The 17,239-nt window shown below is 41.1% G+C and overlaps 3 protein-coding genes across 7 annotated transcripts in view; 1 reads left to right on the top strand and 2 right to left on the bottom strand.

The window, feature by feature from the left end:
• The window catches only part of mam (neurogenic protein mastermind), a 74,742-nt gene extending 65,886 nt beyond the window's left edge, over positions 1 to 8,856 (bottom strand). Inside the window, exons 1-2 of the mRNA XM_044393321.2 lie at positions 8,560 to 8,856; positions 7,978 to 8,087 (exon numbers count right to left, since the gene is read on the bottom strand). The gene's annotated coding sequence lies outside the window, so the exon portion shown is untranslated. The remainder of the gene's footprint in view (positions 1 to 7,977; positions 8,088 to 8,559) is intronic.
• Positions 8,857 to 9,343: 487 nt separating this feature from the next.
• Positions 9,344 to 16,015, top strand: RN-tre (Related to the N terminus of tre oncogene). 4 transcript variants are annotated; one of them, XM_070213229.1, is made up of 7 exons: positions 9,345 to 9,502; positions 9,997 to 10,271; positions 10,801 to 11,482; positions 11,540 to 11,925; positions 11,983 to 12,047; positions 14,092 to 14,197; positions 14,983 to 16,015. In XM_070213229.1, the coding sequence occupies exons 2-7, from the start codon at positions 10,120 to 10,122 to the stop codon at positions 15,047 to 15,049; spliced, it is 1,458 nt and encodes a 485-aa protein (XP_070069330.1). In that variant the 5' UTR covers positions 9,345 to 9,502; positions 9,997 to 10,119; the 3' UTR covers positions 15,050 to 16,015. The 4 variants fall into 4 exon arrangements, with proteins under 4 accessions (XP_017000691.2, XP_070069330.1, XP_044248962.2 ...); XM_017145202.3 differs by lacking the exons at positions 14,092 to 14,197; positions 14,983 to 16,015 and adding an exon at positions 12,798 to 13,780 and having other exon boundaries at positions 9,344 to 9,502; XM_044393027.2 differs by lacking the exons at positions 9,345 to 9,502; positions 14,092 to 14,197; positions 14,983 to 16,015 and adding exons at positions 9,638 to 9,656; positions 12,798 to 13,780.
• Positions 15,922 to 17,176, bottom strand: LOC108059776 (arginine-hydroxylase NDUFAF5, mitochondrial). 2 transcript variants are annotated; one of them, XM_017145207.3, is made up of 3 exons: positions 16,992 to 17,176; positions 16,678 to 16,933; positions 15,922 to 16,620 (listed from the first exon to the last, which is right to left on the bottom strand). In XM_017145207.3, exons 1-3 carry the CDS (start codon positions 17,126 to 17,128, stop codon positions 16,012 to 16,014), a joined length of 1,002 nt encoding a protein of 333 aa, XP_017000696.2. In that variant the 5' UTR covers positions 17,129 to 17,176; the 3' UTR covers positions 15,922 to 16,011. The 2 variants fall into 2 exon arrangements, with proteins under 2 accessions (XP_017000696.2, XP_044248963.1); XM_044393028.2 differs by lacking the exon at positions 16,992 to 17,176 and having other exon boundaries at positions 16,674 to 16,839.
• Positions 17,177 to 17,239: the final 63 nt, after the last annotated feature.

Genomic DNA, 17,239 nt, shown 5'->3' with positions numbered 1-17,239 from the left:
TAGAAGTTCTCTAGGATTTGCAATATTTTAAGGGTTAGGATTGAGTAATTCGAAGTTTGCTTTTGAAAAATGAATCCTAAATGATTTTATGATAGAAGACAGCAGCATTCCTTAAAAATATCATTAATAAATACCCTTTAAAGTGCCAAAAACGATATATTTTCTACTGATTTATTCGAATACAATATACCCTTCTTAACGTTCGAGTGCCGGGTATAAAAACAAGTAAAGAATACCCAAGGAAAACAAGTCGAACCCAGATAAGGCTATCTCTGTCTAGCAATTTCATATTCAATCTCTTCTTCTTGTTCACCCTTTTTCCAGGCAATTTGATTTTCGCAAATGTTGAGTGCTGTGTTTGCCCCAAACCTTTCGTATTTTCCACATCCCAATTTAAAGTTTGTGATTTTAAATGATTAATGTCTGAGTCAAGATTTCGTACAATGATTGATTAATTAACGTTGACAACCTACAGCTCTAAAAAAAACAAGAAGTAAAAACTGCCGACACACGCACACCCTTACCAAAAACACACACAAACACACAGGCGGGCTCTTTCAGTTGTCCAGTTTCAGTTTTTCATTATTTCTTTTTTAGTTAATAAATTGACTTCCATTTTCGTTACGGTCGTTTCTTATCCCCTTCTTTCATCTTCATGATATTGTTGTTGTTGCTGTTGTTTGCTTGAAGTTGCGTTCGTTTCCCACCCAAAAACATTTTCCTATGAAATCTGAAACGATGGATGTGTGGACGTTGATGTGTGTGTGGCCAGGTTTTAGCCTTGATTGATTCGAAACCGAGTTTAGTTAGCCCGAGAAAATTGAAGGGGTAGTGGAGATGGATACGCTGATAGAAAACCCTTTGACTAGGGCTTGAAAATGTTAATATCTAAGTTTTTAATTTTTTAACAAATATGGGAATGTTTTAATTGGCGCTATCCTATTATATTTTAAATATTTACTGGTTTATTATAAATAAATACATAATAAATTGTTCCCACCACATTAGGGAAATGTTTACATTTTATATTTGTTTAACCAATTTCTAACTATTTTTTATATTTATTTATTATTTATATTTTATTAATTTATATATTTACCAGGTTTTTCAGAGAGAAGTAATAAGTAACCCTATTTGGATAATTTATTTAAGTTTAATTAAAATCACAATTTAAATTATTTTGGTTTCAAAAAGTGTTTACATTTTCTCTCAGTGTTCATATTTCCTCTGCAGTTTGCCACTGTCAATCGTGTCTCTTTCTCACCTCTATTTCGAGCCATATGTGCGTGTGTTTGCAAAGGTGTACACGCAATTAATTATGTTGACAACTGACATCAATTGAAACGCTATCGGAAGGCAATCATCAAACATTAATCGAATGTGACATTCGGCAGGGAGTTCTGAATCTGAACCCTGCTTTTGTTTCGCCAAGACTCCTGACTTGCTTTAGTTACCAAAAAGCAGTGATTTTCATAGCTAGTCAAATAATGCTTTGCATGATCCAAGGGATCCAATCCAAGGGACTGGGTAAATAATATAGTTATTTATTCGGCAACAGAAGTAACTTTAAGTATCAAGTATGTAGTTATTCTTTAATTATTATTATTTTTATTGATTTCAATTAAAAGTAAATGCAATGATATGATATGATACGTTTAAGCAATTATTATAGCCCTTAACATTCCAAGAACGATCCTATTTTACAGTGAAATAAATTTACAAACGTGAAACGATTTTACAAAATCTCCCCAAATCGTATGTACCCATAAAATTGTACTTATAGACAATCGCCGTATAAGTGTGCCACTACATAAATAGATTTTAATACTGGATTGTTTATACATGCGCATATAGAATATTCCCTTATCGGTTGGTTCCCTGTTCGGTTCTCCCGAAGCGGATCGTACGACCCCTAAAATGGGGTCTTGATTCCTCCTACTGGAAGATCGAAGACGGATCTCATTACCTGAACCGCTCGCATTGCATATTCATCAAGATGACGACTACCAGTTTGCGTTAGTTGCGACAGATCCCCGGCAGATATACCAGATCACCCCGCCATATCTCCCCGATCAACGATCAACGACCTCTCTGCCTCCCGCACTCGAAATTCCGTGGGCCAGACAATGGGCGGCCATTCATCTTTACGTAATTTCGATATCAGAGAAGCGGCGGAGCACAAACAACAAACAATAAGAAGGCAACACACAAAATTGTTTCTTTAAAAACAAAAGCACGGAAAAAGTGAAAGTCTAATTCAGCCACAGGGAGACCTAGCTAAGCCAAACGGAGATTGCGAAGGGGTTAATAATTATGGCTGCGCCAACTTAACTTAATGAATGAATATAAGGAATCTCAAAGTTCACTCTATTCTCCGTTGGCTCACTTGTTTTTTTTTTGCTTTTTATTCCACCGCTCCCACCGTCACACAATCGAAAGTATCTCGGCATTTTATGGATCTACAATTGTTGCCAGATGTTTTAAACCAGTTTATTTGCCAAAGCCAATTCGAAATCTATAAAAATGTTTATTTATATACTATACAGACATTTGGTACACATATAGCTATATATTTATACGGTCCATATGTGCAGGAAATTCGATGTCTCGATGTCGAGGCGAAGCGAGAAGCAGAAAGAGAATATGTTTGGACACAAAAATTTAAATAAATTTTATATAAAAATCCGATAATCACTGCCTCTGATTTTTCTTATAAAACAAAGGAAGGCAATTGTGATGGGCGACTCGTGATTGCTCTCAGATTAAAGTGCACTAAGAGAAATTTATTTGATATTGTTGATAATCGTTAAGGATAAGTGTAAGTAATTAAGAAGACTAACAATTAATTTTTATTTTAAGGACAATATTGTAATAGAAAAATAGAAAAAGTTTAGCAATTTTTAATACTTTTACATTAAAAATGCTGCGAAATATTCTTTTATCTTTACATTAGATTTGTTTAAGATAAAGAAAAAAAAAAAAAATAATAAATATTTTTTTTAACTTTATTAAATTAATTGAATTTACACATTTTAATTTGTTTTTATAGTTTCATACAACTCACTAAAAGTAGTGTATTTACAACAAATAATTCCCACGCGTCCCACTGGACCAACAATGGAAAAACAGCAGGAATAGAAAAAGCAGCGAGCCAAGTTAACAGGTTAACAGCCAACTGCTTTCGTTCGATTTCTGCTTTGGCTGCGGCTGTGGCTGGGATCTAATTATAAATGCAGTCGACTTGGCCAACTTAAGGCGACGACGACAAACAGGCCGGCCAAAACAGCGGTTTAACCAATTAGCATGTTAGGGCCAACTACAAAGGCAAACTAATAAAGGTAATGAGATGGGTTGGGGTGGACCTAATCCAACCACCCCACAGCCACCCTTTCTTTTATTTTTTCCTTTTTTGGCCCCGATTCAGACGATTGCCCAACTAACGGGCCAGAAAGTATCTTAGGCAGAGCAGAGTATCTGACAGATGTGTAAGCGTGCCAGCAGATTTTCGAATCATCACTGAAAAACTGATTTATATTAACCCGAAATAAGCGCAAAGAGTCTCAAATGAATTTGTTCTACTCGAACGACAGAAAGGCAACGCACGTTTGATGTTGTAGATACATTCTGTTCTTGTTGTTGCTGCCGCAAAACGTCGAGCAAGTACGAGTACGAAGTATCCGAGTATCTCTCGGGTTTTTCGGACGTACGAGTACGAGTATGAGTATCTGGTTCCGCGACGCCACTCAGCACGTTCATTATGGCATTTTGTCAGATACAAATTTCACAGTCGCTCTCGCCCCGAAAGTGTGCCTGTATCTGTATCTGTATCCGATGTATCTGTATCCGATGTATCTGCATCTGTATCTGTGCTTCTGGTGCTGCTGCTGCTGCGGTTTGTTGCGCGATAAGCATACGGATATGTCAGTTAATTATTTGTTTATATTTCGTATTGCCTCGCTCTCTTAAACTGTACATACGCGGCACCGTTCGTTCATGTGCGATGTACACATTTCGTCGCCATTGATACGATACGCGCTTATGTGGTCTAGACTCTAGACTCCGCACAGCTGTAGACTGTAGACGGTAGACTGTAGACTGTAGACCGTAGAGTCTCTACATAAACATAGAGTGAGCTATATGTGCACAATGTACATGGGCACATCATCTGTATCGTGTACATTTCGCATACGATTTTCTGCTGATTAAGGCAAAAGCAAACTCACTGGAGTCTGGCTGATCGCACTGGTTGCGATTGGTTTTTAAATGGGTGCGCTGCTTTATGTTCCAAAGCCTCTCAGATTATTTGTTTCAAATGTATCTGAGGATTTTGAAGTCCCAGCAATCATTTCAATAGGTTCTAAAATGTAACAATGCATGATTCTAGATGCGAAGTTTATTTATATAAATTCTGAAAATTATTATAAAATTTTATTTTCATTTATTTTATGGATGTATTTAATTTCAAATTTTCCAAACATTTAATTTAAAGTATTAATATAAACAAGACATATATTTTAGAATTTTATTTTTAACAATATTTTAATCATATTAAATTTAGATTTGATTGCTACGAAGATTACAAAAAAAAACCAAGGTTTATATGATAAATATTTAAATTGAAATAATACTTTAAATTAATACTTTCAGTAATATGAATCTGTATCAAATATGCAAAATATCACATATCCGTTTTAAAAATTAATCAAAATATTTTAAAGCACCTACAGGTCTTATACAAACTGTTTAATTTGGTCTTGTTACTAACTTTAAAAGGAAATAAAAACAATAATGTTTTTAATAAGAATCGTATTTCCCCGGTTATCACTTTCCAAATAAAACTTTCAGTATTATAAGTCCGAAATGTTTAGGTAAACTGATATCCGCATCTTTGGAGCCGCCAGCAAGTGCAGCTGCTGCCGCAACAGCAGCAACATCCGCAGAGCAGTAGAAGCAACAGCGGCAACATGCACAGCAGCAACATGTACAGCGGCAACAGCAGCAAGTTGCGGCAGCAGCGAAACAGGCGATAAGGAAGAAAGCACGGCGACGGCCGATGGGCAATTCGAATGGGGGAAAATGGCTGGAAAACCGGTGCAGAAATCGTCTGTCTGCGTCTCCGCCTTTCGCGAAAGATTCGTTGTTGTGTTGGTGGTGCAGCAACTTGCAACATGCGACCATTGTTGCTGCTGAATGCAGCTGAGCGCCTGTTACAATGCAGCGACCGAACACCTGGAATGGGGCATCCACCTTCGGGATAACCTATCCCCTCTTTCCCCCCCAAAAAAGTCCCATTGCGATTCCCAAGTTCCATCTGCACTCGCACATTCCCAGTGTCTCAGGTTGCCACTGCCATTTCGCCCGCTTTCGAGGGCTGTTTTGTTGGCCAAGCGGCAGGGATGATGTCTCTCTCGGGGGTTGGGAATCCAGATAGTATATATATTGGTATTGGGACCCCGAAAAACAAAACAAAAAACCAAAAAGCAGACTGTGGGTGAGGCCGCTACGCTGCACAGGAGGAGAAAAACCCGAAAAAGCGTACAACAAAAGCTCAGCCAAGGCGGGAAACCTGTTTTGGCCAGGCTACCGAGCAAAGTGAGTTGAGTGAGCAAAGAGTTAAGTTGAGCAGCAGCAGCAGCAGCAGCATTGACCCCAACTGACTCAACGACAAAATATGCCAGAGAAAAGGACGGCAACAGCGGAGTGCGAAAGAGATGGCGATCGAAGTGGAGTTGGAGACCGGAGACTGGAGCCTCGAGCCTCGGGAGATCTTTCGTATCCGAATAAATGCAGAACATGGTGCGAAATATTTAATACAAAAATGCTGAAAAGGAGTTTGGCCTGACAAAATAAAGCAACTCACAAAACCCAATACAGTGGAAGGTGCTTAAGGGAAACAAATTCTCTGTTATAATTTGGGATCCTACATATATTAGATAATATTAAATACTATTAAATCAAAACTTTCATTGCATACTAGACTATTTTGCCTATATATTTGACTATATAGTAAAAATGGAATAATAGATCAAAAGATCATGTATAAAAGTTTGAATTTAAGTTAAAAGTTTTAATTTGATCAAAATGTTTAGTATATTTATTTATTAATATTAAAATATTTTTAATTCATTTATTTTAAATTAAAAACAAAAGTATAATAAGTTTATATTTCAGCTCAGAATATTGGATTATTTGTGAGATTTTCCGTTACATAAGATAGTAGTAAGATAGTTAGAAACAGTTCGAGACCCCCGAATAATACAGATAAGTACATCCAATATCCTAATCAAATACCTTTTAGCCAGTTCGCGTTACGGAATTTCACCTGTAGCAGCCAACTGCAGCAGACGAAGCGAGGTGAGGCCAAGCAAACCTGTTTACAGTTCAAACTTCGCATTCGATATATTCGATGTGAACTCTTTTTTGTTGTCTTTTTCTTTTTCTGAGCCATGTTCGTCTGGCAGGTTCTGGGGCCGCTTCTTCTGCTTCTTGGCCATCCGAGTTGTTTTAAGCCACCTACGAAGTCGAAGCTTAGGCCGGGTTATCTTCAGCTTAATTGGGTCATTCACACGCGCCACTTGCCCGCCGATAGAGATGGATATACGGCTCCAGAGAGAGATAAAGATACAGATGGAGATGGAGACACCGCTGGAACTGAAAAACACACAACTTTTTCAGCCTAGCAACAACTTCCGGTGTCTCAAACGAGCAAGAAACCAAAGGCGAGGCATACATTACATGTTAGACCACTCGAAGACGTACATATGCGAAGACGGGGGCACAACAAACGGCGGAGAACAGAGGGTACATATAAGAGAAAAAAAGTCATTTAACAGCCCGGACAAATAATAATGTTTATCAAGTGAAGAAAAGTATTTAAAATGTCGAGTATGCCAGGTATGGTGCCTAAATGCATGCCCTTCATCGGTATTCCAATGGAATGCAGCTTATATTGGTGAGGGAACATTTCGAGAGTAAAAACCTTGAAAGGTATTCGAACTTTCTTCATATGAAATTGACGAAAAAATACGCAAAATTTTTTAGTTAATATTTAAGATTATTTTTCAGGGCTATCGAGATTAAGTATTCTATTTACCTCTAATTTTTGCAGAATAACAAAATAAGCATTAAAAAGAAGAGGAAATGTTATTTAAATAATTCTAAGGACATTTTTTTGTATGTTTACTTCAATCGAGGAATTACTCAAAATATGAACATTAACGCCAGTACAAAATTTAAAGATTAATGGAAATAAATATATTTTTAAAATAAAACTCTTCTCAACGGTATTTTGTATTGATTAAAATCTTTTCTCCATAATTACAAATTATAATTCAAGTTATTTTTATTACTTGCGCTCGTGAAATTCTAAGACAACGTATTTATCGAATTGGTTTTAAAGCTGAAGATTCGAAAATCTTGCGGATTGAAATCAGCAGAATAACTCTCTCTCTCCCACTACTCTGCTTCTTCTACCTACAAGGATCAAATCAAATCAAAGGATCGTCGATGAAAATGAGAGGCAGTGAGAGACACCAAAGACAGGGCAAAAACAAAAACAAAGTCATCGGGCCAAAGACAAAGGCAAATAAATGAAAAGACAAAAGAGACGGCCTAAAAACCACGAGAGGGAAGGCAGGCGTGGCGAGAGCGAGATAGCGCCATTGTACATCCATCATTTTCTAGGCGATGCAGGCAAAAGCAAGAATAACAACAACAACAAACTGCAGTTTAGGCTTAGGAAATTATTTGGCAATTTCAAAGCCTCGAAAAACTGGTCTTGATCTATTTTTAAAAGCCAAGCTTCGGGGCTTCGAGCATAAAAAACATCAATCAAACGAAGTTCTACACGAAAAGCGCTTCAAGGTCTTATCAAAAGCCGAGAAAAAAATAAAACCCGAAATAAAACTGGTTTGCAAAAACCACCCACACACAAATGAATCGCTTTTAATTTGGCGATAAGAGTGTAAAATTACTTACCCAGAAGCTGTGGTGGTGATAATCCAATTTGATTTTGATTTCCTTTGATTGGCTTTTATTTGCGTTTTATTTCTATTTAGCACTGATAAATGCTTTGACTTTTAATCCAACTGCAACAACAACAAGAACGGCACAATTTATTAGATGGTCAAATGCAACAACAACACGCTCTTCTCTCCCGCTCTCCCTCTCTCTCGTTGAGTTTGCTCTGCGTGAAAAGAAAATCAAAACAAAACACGGCAAAAACACTCGGGAACGCTCACAAAACTCAAAGAGAGAGAGAGAGCGCCAGAAAGAGAGATCCGATCCGCTTTGCTTTTGTTTTAGTTTGTTTTTTTAGTGACTGCAACATGTTGAATGTGTTTACTCTCGCCCTAACGGTAAGTGCTAGTGCTGCAATTTACAGACTCTCTTTTCGTCTCCAATTAAACATAAACAATTTACAGGCGGCAATTTTCCCTTGCAACACAATCACACGCAAACACACGGACGCACACACATGTATATAGGCGCACACCTATGCAAAGGACGCTGTTGAGGGTTGCATTTTGATGTTAAAAATAATAATTATTATTTGCTTACTTTTATCTCACACTACACTGTTGAAAATCATTCACTGTTTTCTCAGTTTGGCATCGGAGCCGGAAAAATCAAACACAAAAATAAAAAACGCCGCTCACAAATTCGTTTGTTTTGTTTTTCCCACTTTTATGTATTTGTATTTTTGTGTTTCAACTTGTATCTCAAGTTCACTTGGTTTGCACTTTCAGTTTTTAGTTAGAGTGTATTTTTTACGAGATTTTTTCCGGCTAAAACAAAGAAACCGCGCTCGACGACAAAAACCGCGTCCGACTCGCGCTGTTTTTTTTTTGTTTTGGGTTGAGGCTAGAGGTGGCTGAAAGTCGATGGAAACATCGATAGCCCTAGCGATTTCCTACCATCGATATTTCCCCCACCTCCATAGCCAGGACACCCACCGATATTACCAAAGACACCTACCAAATTGTAACTGTTTCTTGTGCCATCCCTGGTTCCGTGTTACGTTACTCAGTGTTCCCAGAAATTTGTGAAATTTTTATAGGTTTTCTTCGCAAGTGTTTGGAAAAAACGTTAAAATACCCTTTTACCCTTTGCTTCAAGGCCTACTATTCAGTTGGTTGTGTACTGTGTGTACTTCATTTTCAAATGGTTTCTGTGACACCGAGATTTGCTTTTCGACGGAATTTTGGTTGGAAGAGATTTCTGTGAGACCCCCGATCTATATATTACTACTTTCTTATACATGTTCGAAATGAACTAATTTTTTGAATTTAGGAGGAAAACTGGATTTTTTAGGGAGAAATATCGACTGTTGGAGATTTTTTAGGGGCAAAGCAAAATGTTCATCTGGCAACCCTGACGTTACTCACACACATTCGCCACCAAATGTATCGGAAACATGCAGCCGAAATAAAATAGTAAAAACTAGCTAGCAAACACAACCGATCGGCGTGGATAATAAGAATTGGCAGTACTAAATTAAATGGTAAACAAACATTAGACGGCGTGGCTAAACGCAGGGAGCGGAGAGAGCGGGGCGAGTGAAAGCCAGAACACTCTCTCGCCTGCCCGTGTGCGTGTGTGTGTGTGTGCGTTCGTCTGTGTTGACAAAATACAACAAATCGCAGCGAAAACAGGAAGTGTGTGAACGATAAAACATAAAGATTGCACACATTCCGCATCGAAATAGGCGACAAAACTGAAATATCTCTAAATATATGTATGTGGCTTGCCCACTCACATTCAACCGCAGATTCAGATTGAGATCCAGATCAGGGGGCGTTTATGGTGACAGGTTTTGTTAGCTGGCTTAAATGCATTGAATTTTAAGTAAATCCCAAACATCACGTCATTTATGCCACGCTAATCCAAAAAAAAAAGACACAGATTCAACTGCATTTAAATAATAGACATGCGTCATTCGTAGTTATAGCATGTTAATGCTTTGTTTGTTATTCTCGTTCCTCGCTTTTATCAAAGTTTCGCGCTATCGCCCTCTGAGTAGCAGCCGCTCCCCAACTGAGAGCACGGAGAATCCCGCTCTGGCCACTTGCTCCTCCGGATCGGGCCACCCATCCTAGCCGAATCCACATCCGCCGCCAAATGACGGACGGCGAGCAGCAGGAGGCGCTGGTCAAGCGGGCCGAGGACGAGCGCGAGGACATCTTCCGGCGCTACGAACTGGGCCTCGATCCCAGCAATGTGGTCGACTCCTGGGAGAATCCCTCCTTCGAGGTCTACATGAAAACAGACAGGTGAGTGACTACCTAATTTTAGGTGAAATAATTATTTTTTAAAATCCCATTTCCAGCCTTAATTGATGTGCTAAAATTGTTTTACATAAAATCAAAATTAGTTCCAAACCCAACTTAATTTCGGTTTTTTGTAAAAAATTTGTAATCCTATTTCCAGCCACATTTGATGGGCTATAATTTTTTTACTTAAATTCAAAATTAGTTCTAAATTCAACTTAATTTCGGTTTTTTGTTAAAAATTTGTAACCCATCAAATGTAGCTGGAAAAAAGTATTTAAATAAAAACGATTTCACTTAGTAAAATGACTATAAATCTATGAAATCCCATTTCCAGCCTTATTTGATGTGCTACAATTTTTTTTACTGTAATTCAAAATTAGTTCTAAACCCAACCTAATTTCGGTTTTTTGTTAAAAATTTGTAACCCATCAAATTTGGGCGGAGAAAAGTATTTTAAAAAAAAGATTTCACCCAAACAGATGACTATAAATCACCCGTACCAAATCTAATCCCTCCTATTCCCTTACAGATATGGCTTCCTGCACGACGAGCGCCTGCCCACGACGCGCGACGCCCAGGAGACGCACCGCAACAACGTCGAGGTTGAGCGCGTCAGAAAGTGGGTGAAGATGCTGAAGCAGTGGCCGCCGCCCCCGGACAAGCTGCACAAGCGCATCTACAAGGGCGTGCCGGACCGCGTGAAGGCGGAGGTCTGGATGAACCTGCTCAATATCCACCAGTCGATGGAGAAGAACCCTGGCGTCTATGCCCGCATGCTCCAGCTGGCCAGGAAGTACTCCACGGAGACGCGGCAGATCGATGCGGACGTGAATCGCCAGTTCCGCGACAACATCGCCTTCCGCGAGCGCTACAGCGTGAAGCAGTGCTCGCTGTTCAACGTGCTCAACGCCTACAGCATCTACAACTCGGAGCTGGGCTACTGCCAGGGCATGGCCTGCGTGGCCGGCGTGCTGCTGCTCTACCTGCACGAGGAGGAGACCTTCTGGGCGCTGAACAGCCTGATCACAGACCAAAAATACGGCATGCACGGGCTGTTCATCGAGGGCTTTCCCAAGCTGACGCGATTCATTGACCACCATGACCGCATCATGTCGAAAATAATGCGCAAGCTACACAAGCACTTTACCAAACACAACGTGGACGCCCTGCTGTACGCCATCAAGTGGTTCTTCGTCGTCTTCGTGGAGAGGGTCAGTAAAATGTAGAAGATTTATCAGCCAAAATACTTAAAAAGTGCTATTTTTCAGGTCCCCTTCAGTTTGAGCCTGCGCGTGTGGGACATTTTCATGCTGGACGGCGATCGCGTCATCCTGTCCATGGCCATCACCATTCTGTACCTCCACAAGGACGACCTGCTGCGCCTCAAGGACATGGACGCCATCATCGAGTATCTGCAGGTGCGGCTGCACAAGAACTTTGGCTACAGCGACGACGACGCCATTCAGGCCTTGGAGCGCGTGATGAAGAAGCTGAAGGACCTGAAACTGGACGTCCCACCGCCAGCCAAGTCGAACGAGTTCCCCAGCCGCAAGCTGGGCGACTTTGTGGAGGCCGACATGGAGAAGAAGATCGGTCGCAGACGCAACGATTACACGGACGCGGAGAAGCAAGTCATAACAGATGTGATATCAAGGTTAGAGATTAGGAAGATAATGGAAACTACTTTAGATAACAACTATTTGTCTTGCAGACAAGAACAAAACGCGATTGAGGTTCAATCCACGGTCTCCTACGAGACTTCCGAGTGCGCCACTGGTGAGTCCTGAGCAACACACACTGTTCTTACACTGTTCTTATCTACTAATACTAATGCTTGCTTTGAAACAACCCACTTACCACCTGACTGTAACTATAATCTGCAATTTTAATCGAAAATTCCCCCTTATTTTGTATTGTGTGGTGCAAGTTTATCACAAATTGTATATATCATTTATGTGTAAACAGAAACACGAAACTAGATCCCATGTACAAAGTATTGTTTAGTCTTAGAGTATGAAAACGATGTGTTGTATATTTGCCTAGCGATGTATAGTCTTCCCTTTTGAGTTTTAAGATCGTAGCCACTTTCAGCGGGTCATCGTTGGCTGTCCAGCCGAAGTGCGTCATCATCTCGCCGGCCGAAGCATTAAACTAATTGAATAATATGCTAATATTGACCTGTTGCCTTTTTTGATGGGCATTCTGATCTGTGTAAAGTGATGGTTTCTGGCTGGAATAGGAGATACCCCTTACCTGTAATGGGCACTAACTGTATATGTAATTAGCTTCTAAGGGAGAATAACCAAGGGGCAACCACAAAACCAGTTCATGCTTATTAAATACGCCCCTCGACGTTCATGTAATCGGTTGATCCATTTCTGTAACCATTTGTCTAACATTGTCCGCTGCGTGTACATATAAATCCGTTTTCGATCACCACCACCGCTTCTACTACAATCGGAGATGCCTGAAATGAACCGAAAGACTTGACCTAATCCGCAATCGCTTCTGTAATTCTGTTCCTAGGTGACGGATACTCAATGAAAACGTTTGAGAGTATCACTAGCTTAGCCACCTCGCCGGCGAACAGTAGCTACTCGCTGTACAGCAACGGATTTGTAGTGACCACAGTGGACAGTGGCCAAGACCCGGCCCGCAGCCAGAGCATCCACAATCTCAGCTACCTGCCAGTGCATCGTAATGGGCTGCAGCTGCAGCACATGCGGCACAGCTTCAGCAGCGATAGCGACAGTCGCAATAGGCTGGATCTGGATCAGGCACTGGAGGTGCTCCAGCGACAGCAGCTTCCCCTGCAACCGCATCCGCACCCGAAGACCCCGAGCAGCCAGGTGGTATCATCATATATCATGCAGAACGGAAACGGAAATGGAAGTGGAGCTGCGAATGACGACGACGACGATGATGCGCTGAGCGTGGAGAACACGCGCCTCTAATTTTAGTTGATTCGTAATGCGTAATCTTTCTTTATGTAGTTAATGTTTTGCCTCCTTACTATTTTCCTTGAACCCCGAACATTCGCTAGTTATATCCCCAAAACGTACTTAGCTTTAATTTTTGTACTGTCGAAGCGACAATAGCTGCATTCATCGATGTTTGTATTTAGTGTTCTTCCCACACTCCTTATCGCCCTCTCTCCGATATTACCCAACCGAGAGTCTCAACTTAATATTCCAAAAACTGATAACTCCTAAGACTCCAACGATTCCGTTTGAAACTACGTACAACGATTAATATTTATTGTTATCCGCCTTACTACTTTGCCACACTTCTTTACACGCCCACTACTAATTACTCTACTTATTACGTACTTTAAGCCTTGTTCTTGCATTTACTTTATATGTTTTCGTTGCGAAAGAACTCAACTTTAGTTTATGTCAAAGCCAAATTGAAATGGTAGTTGTAATCTGATTAGCCAATAATTATATGATTATACATATAGCGAAGCGTACCACACAAATAAATATGATTTTGTACTGAAAGAAACCAAACACTCGCAGCATGGTTAATTCCCCAGTCAGCCTTATAGAGCCGTTTCAGGTTTCCAGTATTTATCCGAAGTATTCCATTCGATTCGACTCGATTTGCACCTCACAAACAACCAAACAACACTAACACCGCTAACCAAAATTTCACATTGCCACAATCACAACCACAACCGAAAACTAAATGCAATTTTCCAAAAACCAAACTTCTTTCCAACGCATTGGCAACACGACGAACTGGGATTATTGGTCAAACCGAAATCGAAAAAATACGAAAAAAAACTCGAAAACGTTAACCCATAAACGCAATTTATTAGTTACGCTTACTGTTCCCGAGGACTCGCACTCAATACGAAGTTCGCTTGCAGGTACCTCAGTTGCCTCGCACGGCTCGTCGGAGACCATGTCGCTGGAGGACAATAAGTGAGTAGTTTGCAGTCAGTTCATTTATTTATTTATATAAAGCAGTCAGATTCAGTTAAAATAATTATATATATTAAAACAAACAAGACGTAAACGATGCAGATGCTGTAAAGTGGGATACTGCATCGTTTTAAGTTGCAGTCCAAATAATGAGTTGAATATATTCCAAAATACAAGCTGTAAACGATGAAGCGGCTGACAAGTCGACTGCTGCATCGTTTACAAGCCTTTATAAAACGTATAGACTTTAAACATTTTTTTGACTATTACTTTTTTCATATTTTACTTAAAATAATGATTTAAATATTGCAAAATACAAGCTGTAAACGATGAAGCGGATGCCAATTCGGCTGCTGCACCGTTTACAGAATTTTGACTGTTAGTCAATTCAAGTTTCAGTTAAAATAATGTTTAAAGTACTGCATCGTTTACTACTGCATCGTTTACAAGCCTTTAAAAAATGAATATAATTTATACATAATTTTGATTGTTACTTTTTTATGTTTCAGTTAAAATCATAATATTGCAAAATTTAAGCTGTAAACGATGAGGAGGCTGCTGCATCGTTTACAAAAGCCGTTCCAATTGATAGAATTTTTTTTAATATTTTGACTAATACTCTTTTTATGTTTTAGTCAAAATAATGATTCATACTTTGCAAAATACAAATTGTATACGATGAAGCGGCTGTCAAGTCGGCTGCTGCATCGTTTACAAGCCGTTCAAATAGACATAATACATACATAATTTAGACTGTTAATTATTTCTTTTCCATTCCCTTGCAGTATTCACCTGAGGACCGCCAACATGCTGCAGAACACTCCGCAGCGCGAGATGCTTCTGGGCACCTGACGTCAGCTGCCGCCTGCGTCCTCCTCCTCGTCGCAGGCAGCTGCAGAGAGTCGCCACAACACACTCACCACACTCACAGCCACCAGCTCCACGGGACAACTGGCAGTGGCCGGAGCCTCGGGCGTGAGCCCCACATCCTCGCCCAGGGCCACGCCCACACCGCCGCCCGTGCCGCCGAGATCTCCTTTGGCGCTGGGGTGACTAGCAAAGCAAAAGGCGGCGGCCAATCGGAGTGGGATCACCTAGTTCCCGGTGCTCGCCGCCGTCTGCCTTTGCCTAGCCTTAAGTCTTCTAGCCCTGCCACCGCTGAAACTGGGACTTCCTCCGGGAGCAGCATTAGCCAACCTCCAGCTCCTTCGGGAGTCTGAGGTCACACACTTTGTACATAAGCCGCGGGAAGCCTGGGGCCTTGGGAGTTGGTAGTTGGAGTGAAGCCCGTTGCTGGGACTAGATGCGCCAAATTAAATTTACAACAGTTACGAGTTAAACAATTGATAAAGCAAGCAATCGAGAATTACATACACAAATGCTAATGGAACAATATTTAAGCAAGAGCAAATCGTATCTAATACAACTGAAAAGCGGTTATTAATTAATTGCATATTGAATTCAACTCAACACATATATTATAGAAATTGTTGTAAATTGTACTTGTATATACGTACCGAGCAAAATACAAAGCAACGTTAAAAAGTTACGTCCATGGAATGCAAACGAATGTAAAGGCGAAAGGCAACCAAATATTAAGAAGAATCGAATGATTACGCTAGATATATGATATATGTATAGTTAAACCAGCATAGCCAGAACAAACTGACAAATGAATTGAGTATTTATAATTTCATGACTAACCTTTACACATGAATCACTAGTTTAAGTTTCTCAGCAAAGAAGGAATTATGTTTATTTAAGTTATTAAATTATGTTCAAGCGAGTTTCCGAAATAAAACTGTCAACTGAAGCTAATCGCCCGCCTTGGTCTCCAGTTTGCCGCCCTTTTCGATAATGGAGCCCAGATCCTTGAGCGAAACCTCTCCGGTTCCGCGTTCCAGGGGCTGCGGTTGGTTGGGCCCCGGCTTCCAGCCCACAAAGTAGATGATTTGGAAGGTGGCCGGCACTCCCTGCTCGTTGGGCTTGGCATACAGCTCCTGGTAGATGGCACTGGCGGCCAGCATCGTCTCCCGACTGAGATGCGCCGGCCGATTGAAGGCCGCATTGTTCTCGGCCATTCCCTTGAGATCCCACATCAGCTCGAACATGCTGGGATATCCGATGACCAGTTCATCGGTGTCGATCGTGAGCATAGTGAATCCAGCGCGATTCAGCAGGGAGCCAATGTCGCGGATCTGGGTAAAGGGCGAGATGTGCGGGGAAATGCCGCCCTTCCTCTCCAGCTCGGCCAGTTGGAGCGAGGAGCGCAGCTCGTAGAGGGTGTCGCCGCCGAACATGGAGGCTATGAAGACGCCATCCGGCTTCAGGCTGCGCTTGATCCGGGCAAAGCAGCCGGGCAGATCGTTCACCCAGTGCAGGCTCAGGCTGGAGATGACCAGATCCAGGGAGTTCTCCTCAAACTGAAGGGAAGTTTGGTTTATAATGGATTCTCTGGGGTAAGGGATCTAATTACCCACATCCAGTTGCTCCTCATCCTTGACTAGCTTCAGCATCTTGAGACCTGGAGTGCCCTGCGCCTGCTCCAGCATCGTGGCACTGGTGTCTGTTAGAGTGAGCTGCTCCACGCTCTCCGCCAGGATGTGCCGGGAGAGATACCCGCGACTGCAGCCAATGTCCGCCGCTGCCTTGAATTCCCGCTTGATGTCGAACACCCTGTCCGCCAGGCGGAAGCCCACCTCCTCCTTGAGGTAATCGTATAGGCCTACATCTTCGCTGTGGGAGGATTTTAGGGTTTAGCTGGGTTTGGTGCTACTTTGGGTTTAAATTTCACCTGAGGGCGGCTCGTTCCTTTTGCAATCTCTTGGCATTCCGGTCGAATATGTTCTGTGGACTTTGGCTGAGCGAGGAGAGGGAACGCAGCTCACATCTGACCTTTAAGGTCGATAGTTTAGTCAGTTTTCTTAACATTATCCGGGATTGAATTAAAGCAATGCTGTAATAAGCAACCGGCTATGACAAAATGGAAATATTGTGTTATTTAGATACTCAAGTCGAATTGCGTATACCTTACAATTTTTA

Source organism: Drosophila takahashii, chromosome 2R, assembly GCF_030179915.1.
Source record: "Drosophila takahashii strain IR98-3 E-12201 chromosome 2R, DtakHiC1v2, whole genome shotgun sequence".
Taxonomy (NCBI): Eukaryota; Metazoa; Arthropoda; class Insecta; order Diptera; family Drosophilidae; genus Drosophila; species Drosophila takahashii.
This window is presented reverse-complemented; position numbering and strand designations above follow the sequence as displayed.

What these genes read in the sequence shown, in the direction of transcription:
- RN-tre (XM_017145202.3), top strand. Translation starts at nt 10,120, where the DNA reads ATGACGGACGGCGAGCAGCAGGAGGCGCTGGTCAAGCGGGCCGAGGAC. An exon ending in GTCTACATGAAAACAGACAG is followed by an intron (nt 10,272 to 10,800) that starts GTGAGTGACTAC and finishes ATTCCCTTACAG; the next exon opens with ATATGGCTTCCTGCACGACG. An exon ending in ATAACAGATGTGATATCAAG is followed by an intron (nt 11,926 to 11,982) that starts GTTAGAGATTAG and finishes TTTGTCTTGCAG; the next exon opens with ACAAGAACAAAACGCGATTG.
- LOC108059776 (XM_017145207.3), bottom strand. Translation starts at nt 17,128, where the DNA reads ATGTTAAGAAAACTGACTAAACTATCGACCTTAAAGGTCAGATGTGAG. An exon ending in AAGGAACGAGCCGCCCTCAG is followed by an intron (nt 16,934 to 16,991) that starts GTGAAATTTAAA and finishes ATCCTCCCACAG; the next exon opens with CGAAGATGTAGGCCTATACG. An exon ending in AGGATGAGGAGCAACTGGAT is followed by an intron (nt 16,621 to 16,677) that starts GTGGGTAATTAG and finishes ACTTCCCTTCAG; the next exon opens with TTTGAGGAGAACTCCCTGGA.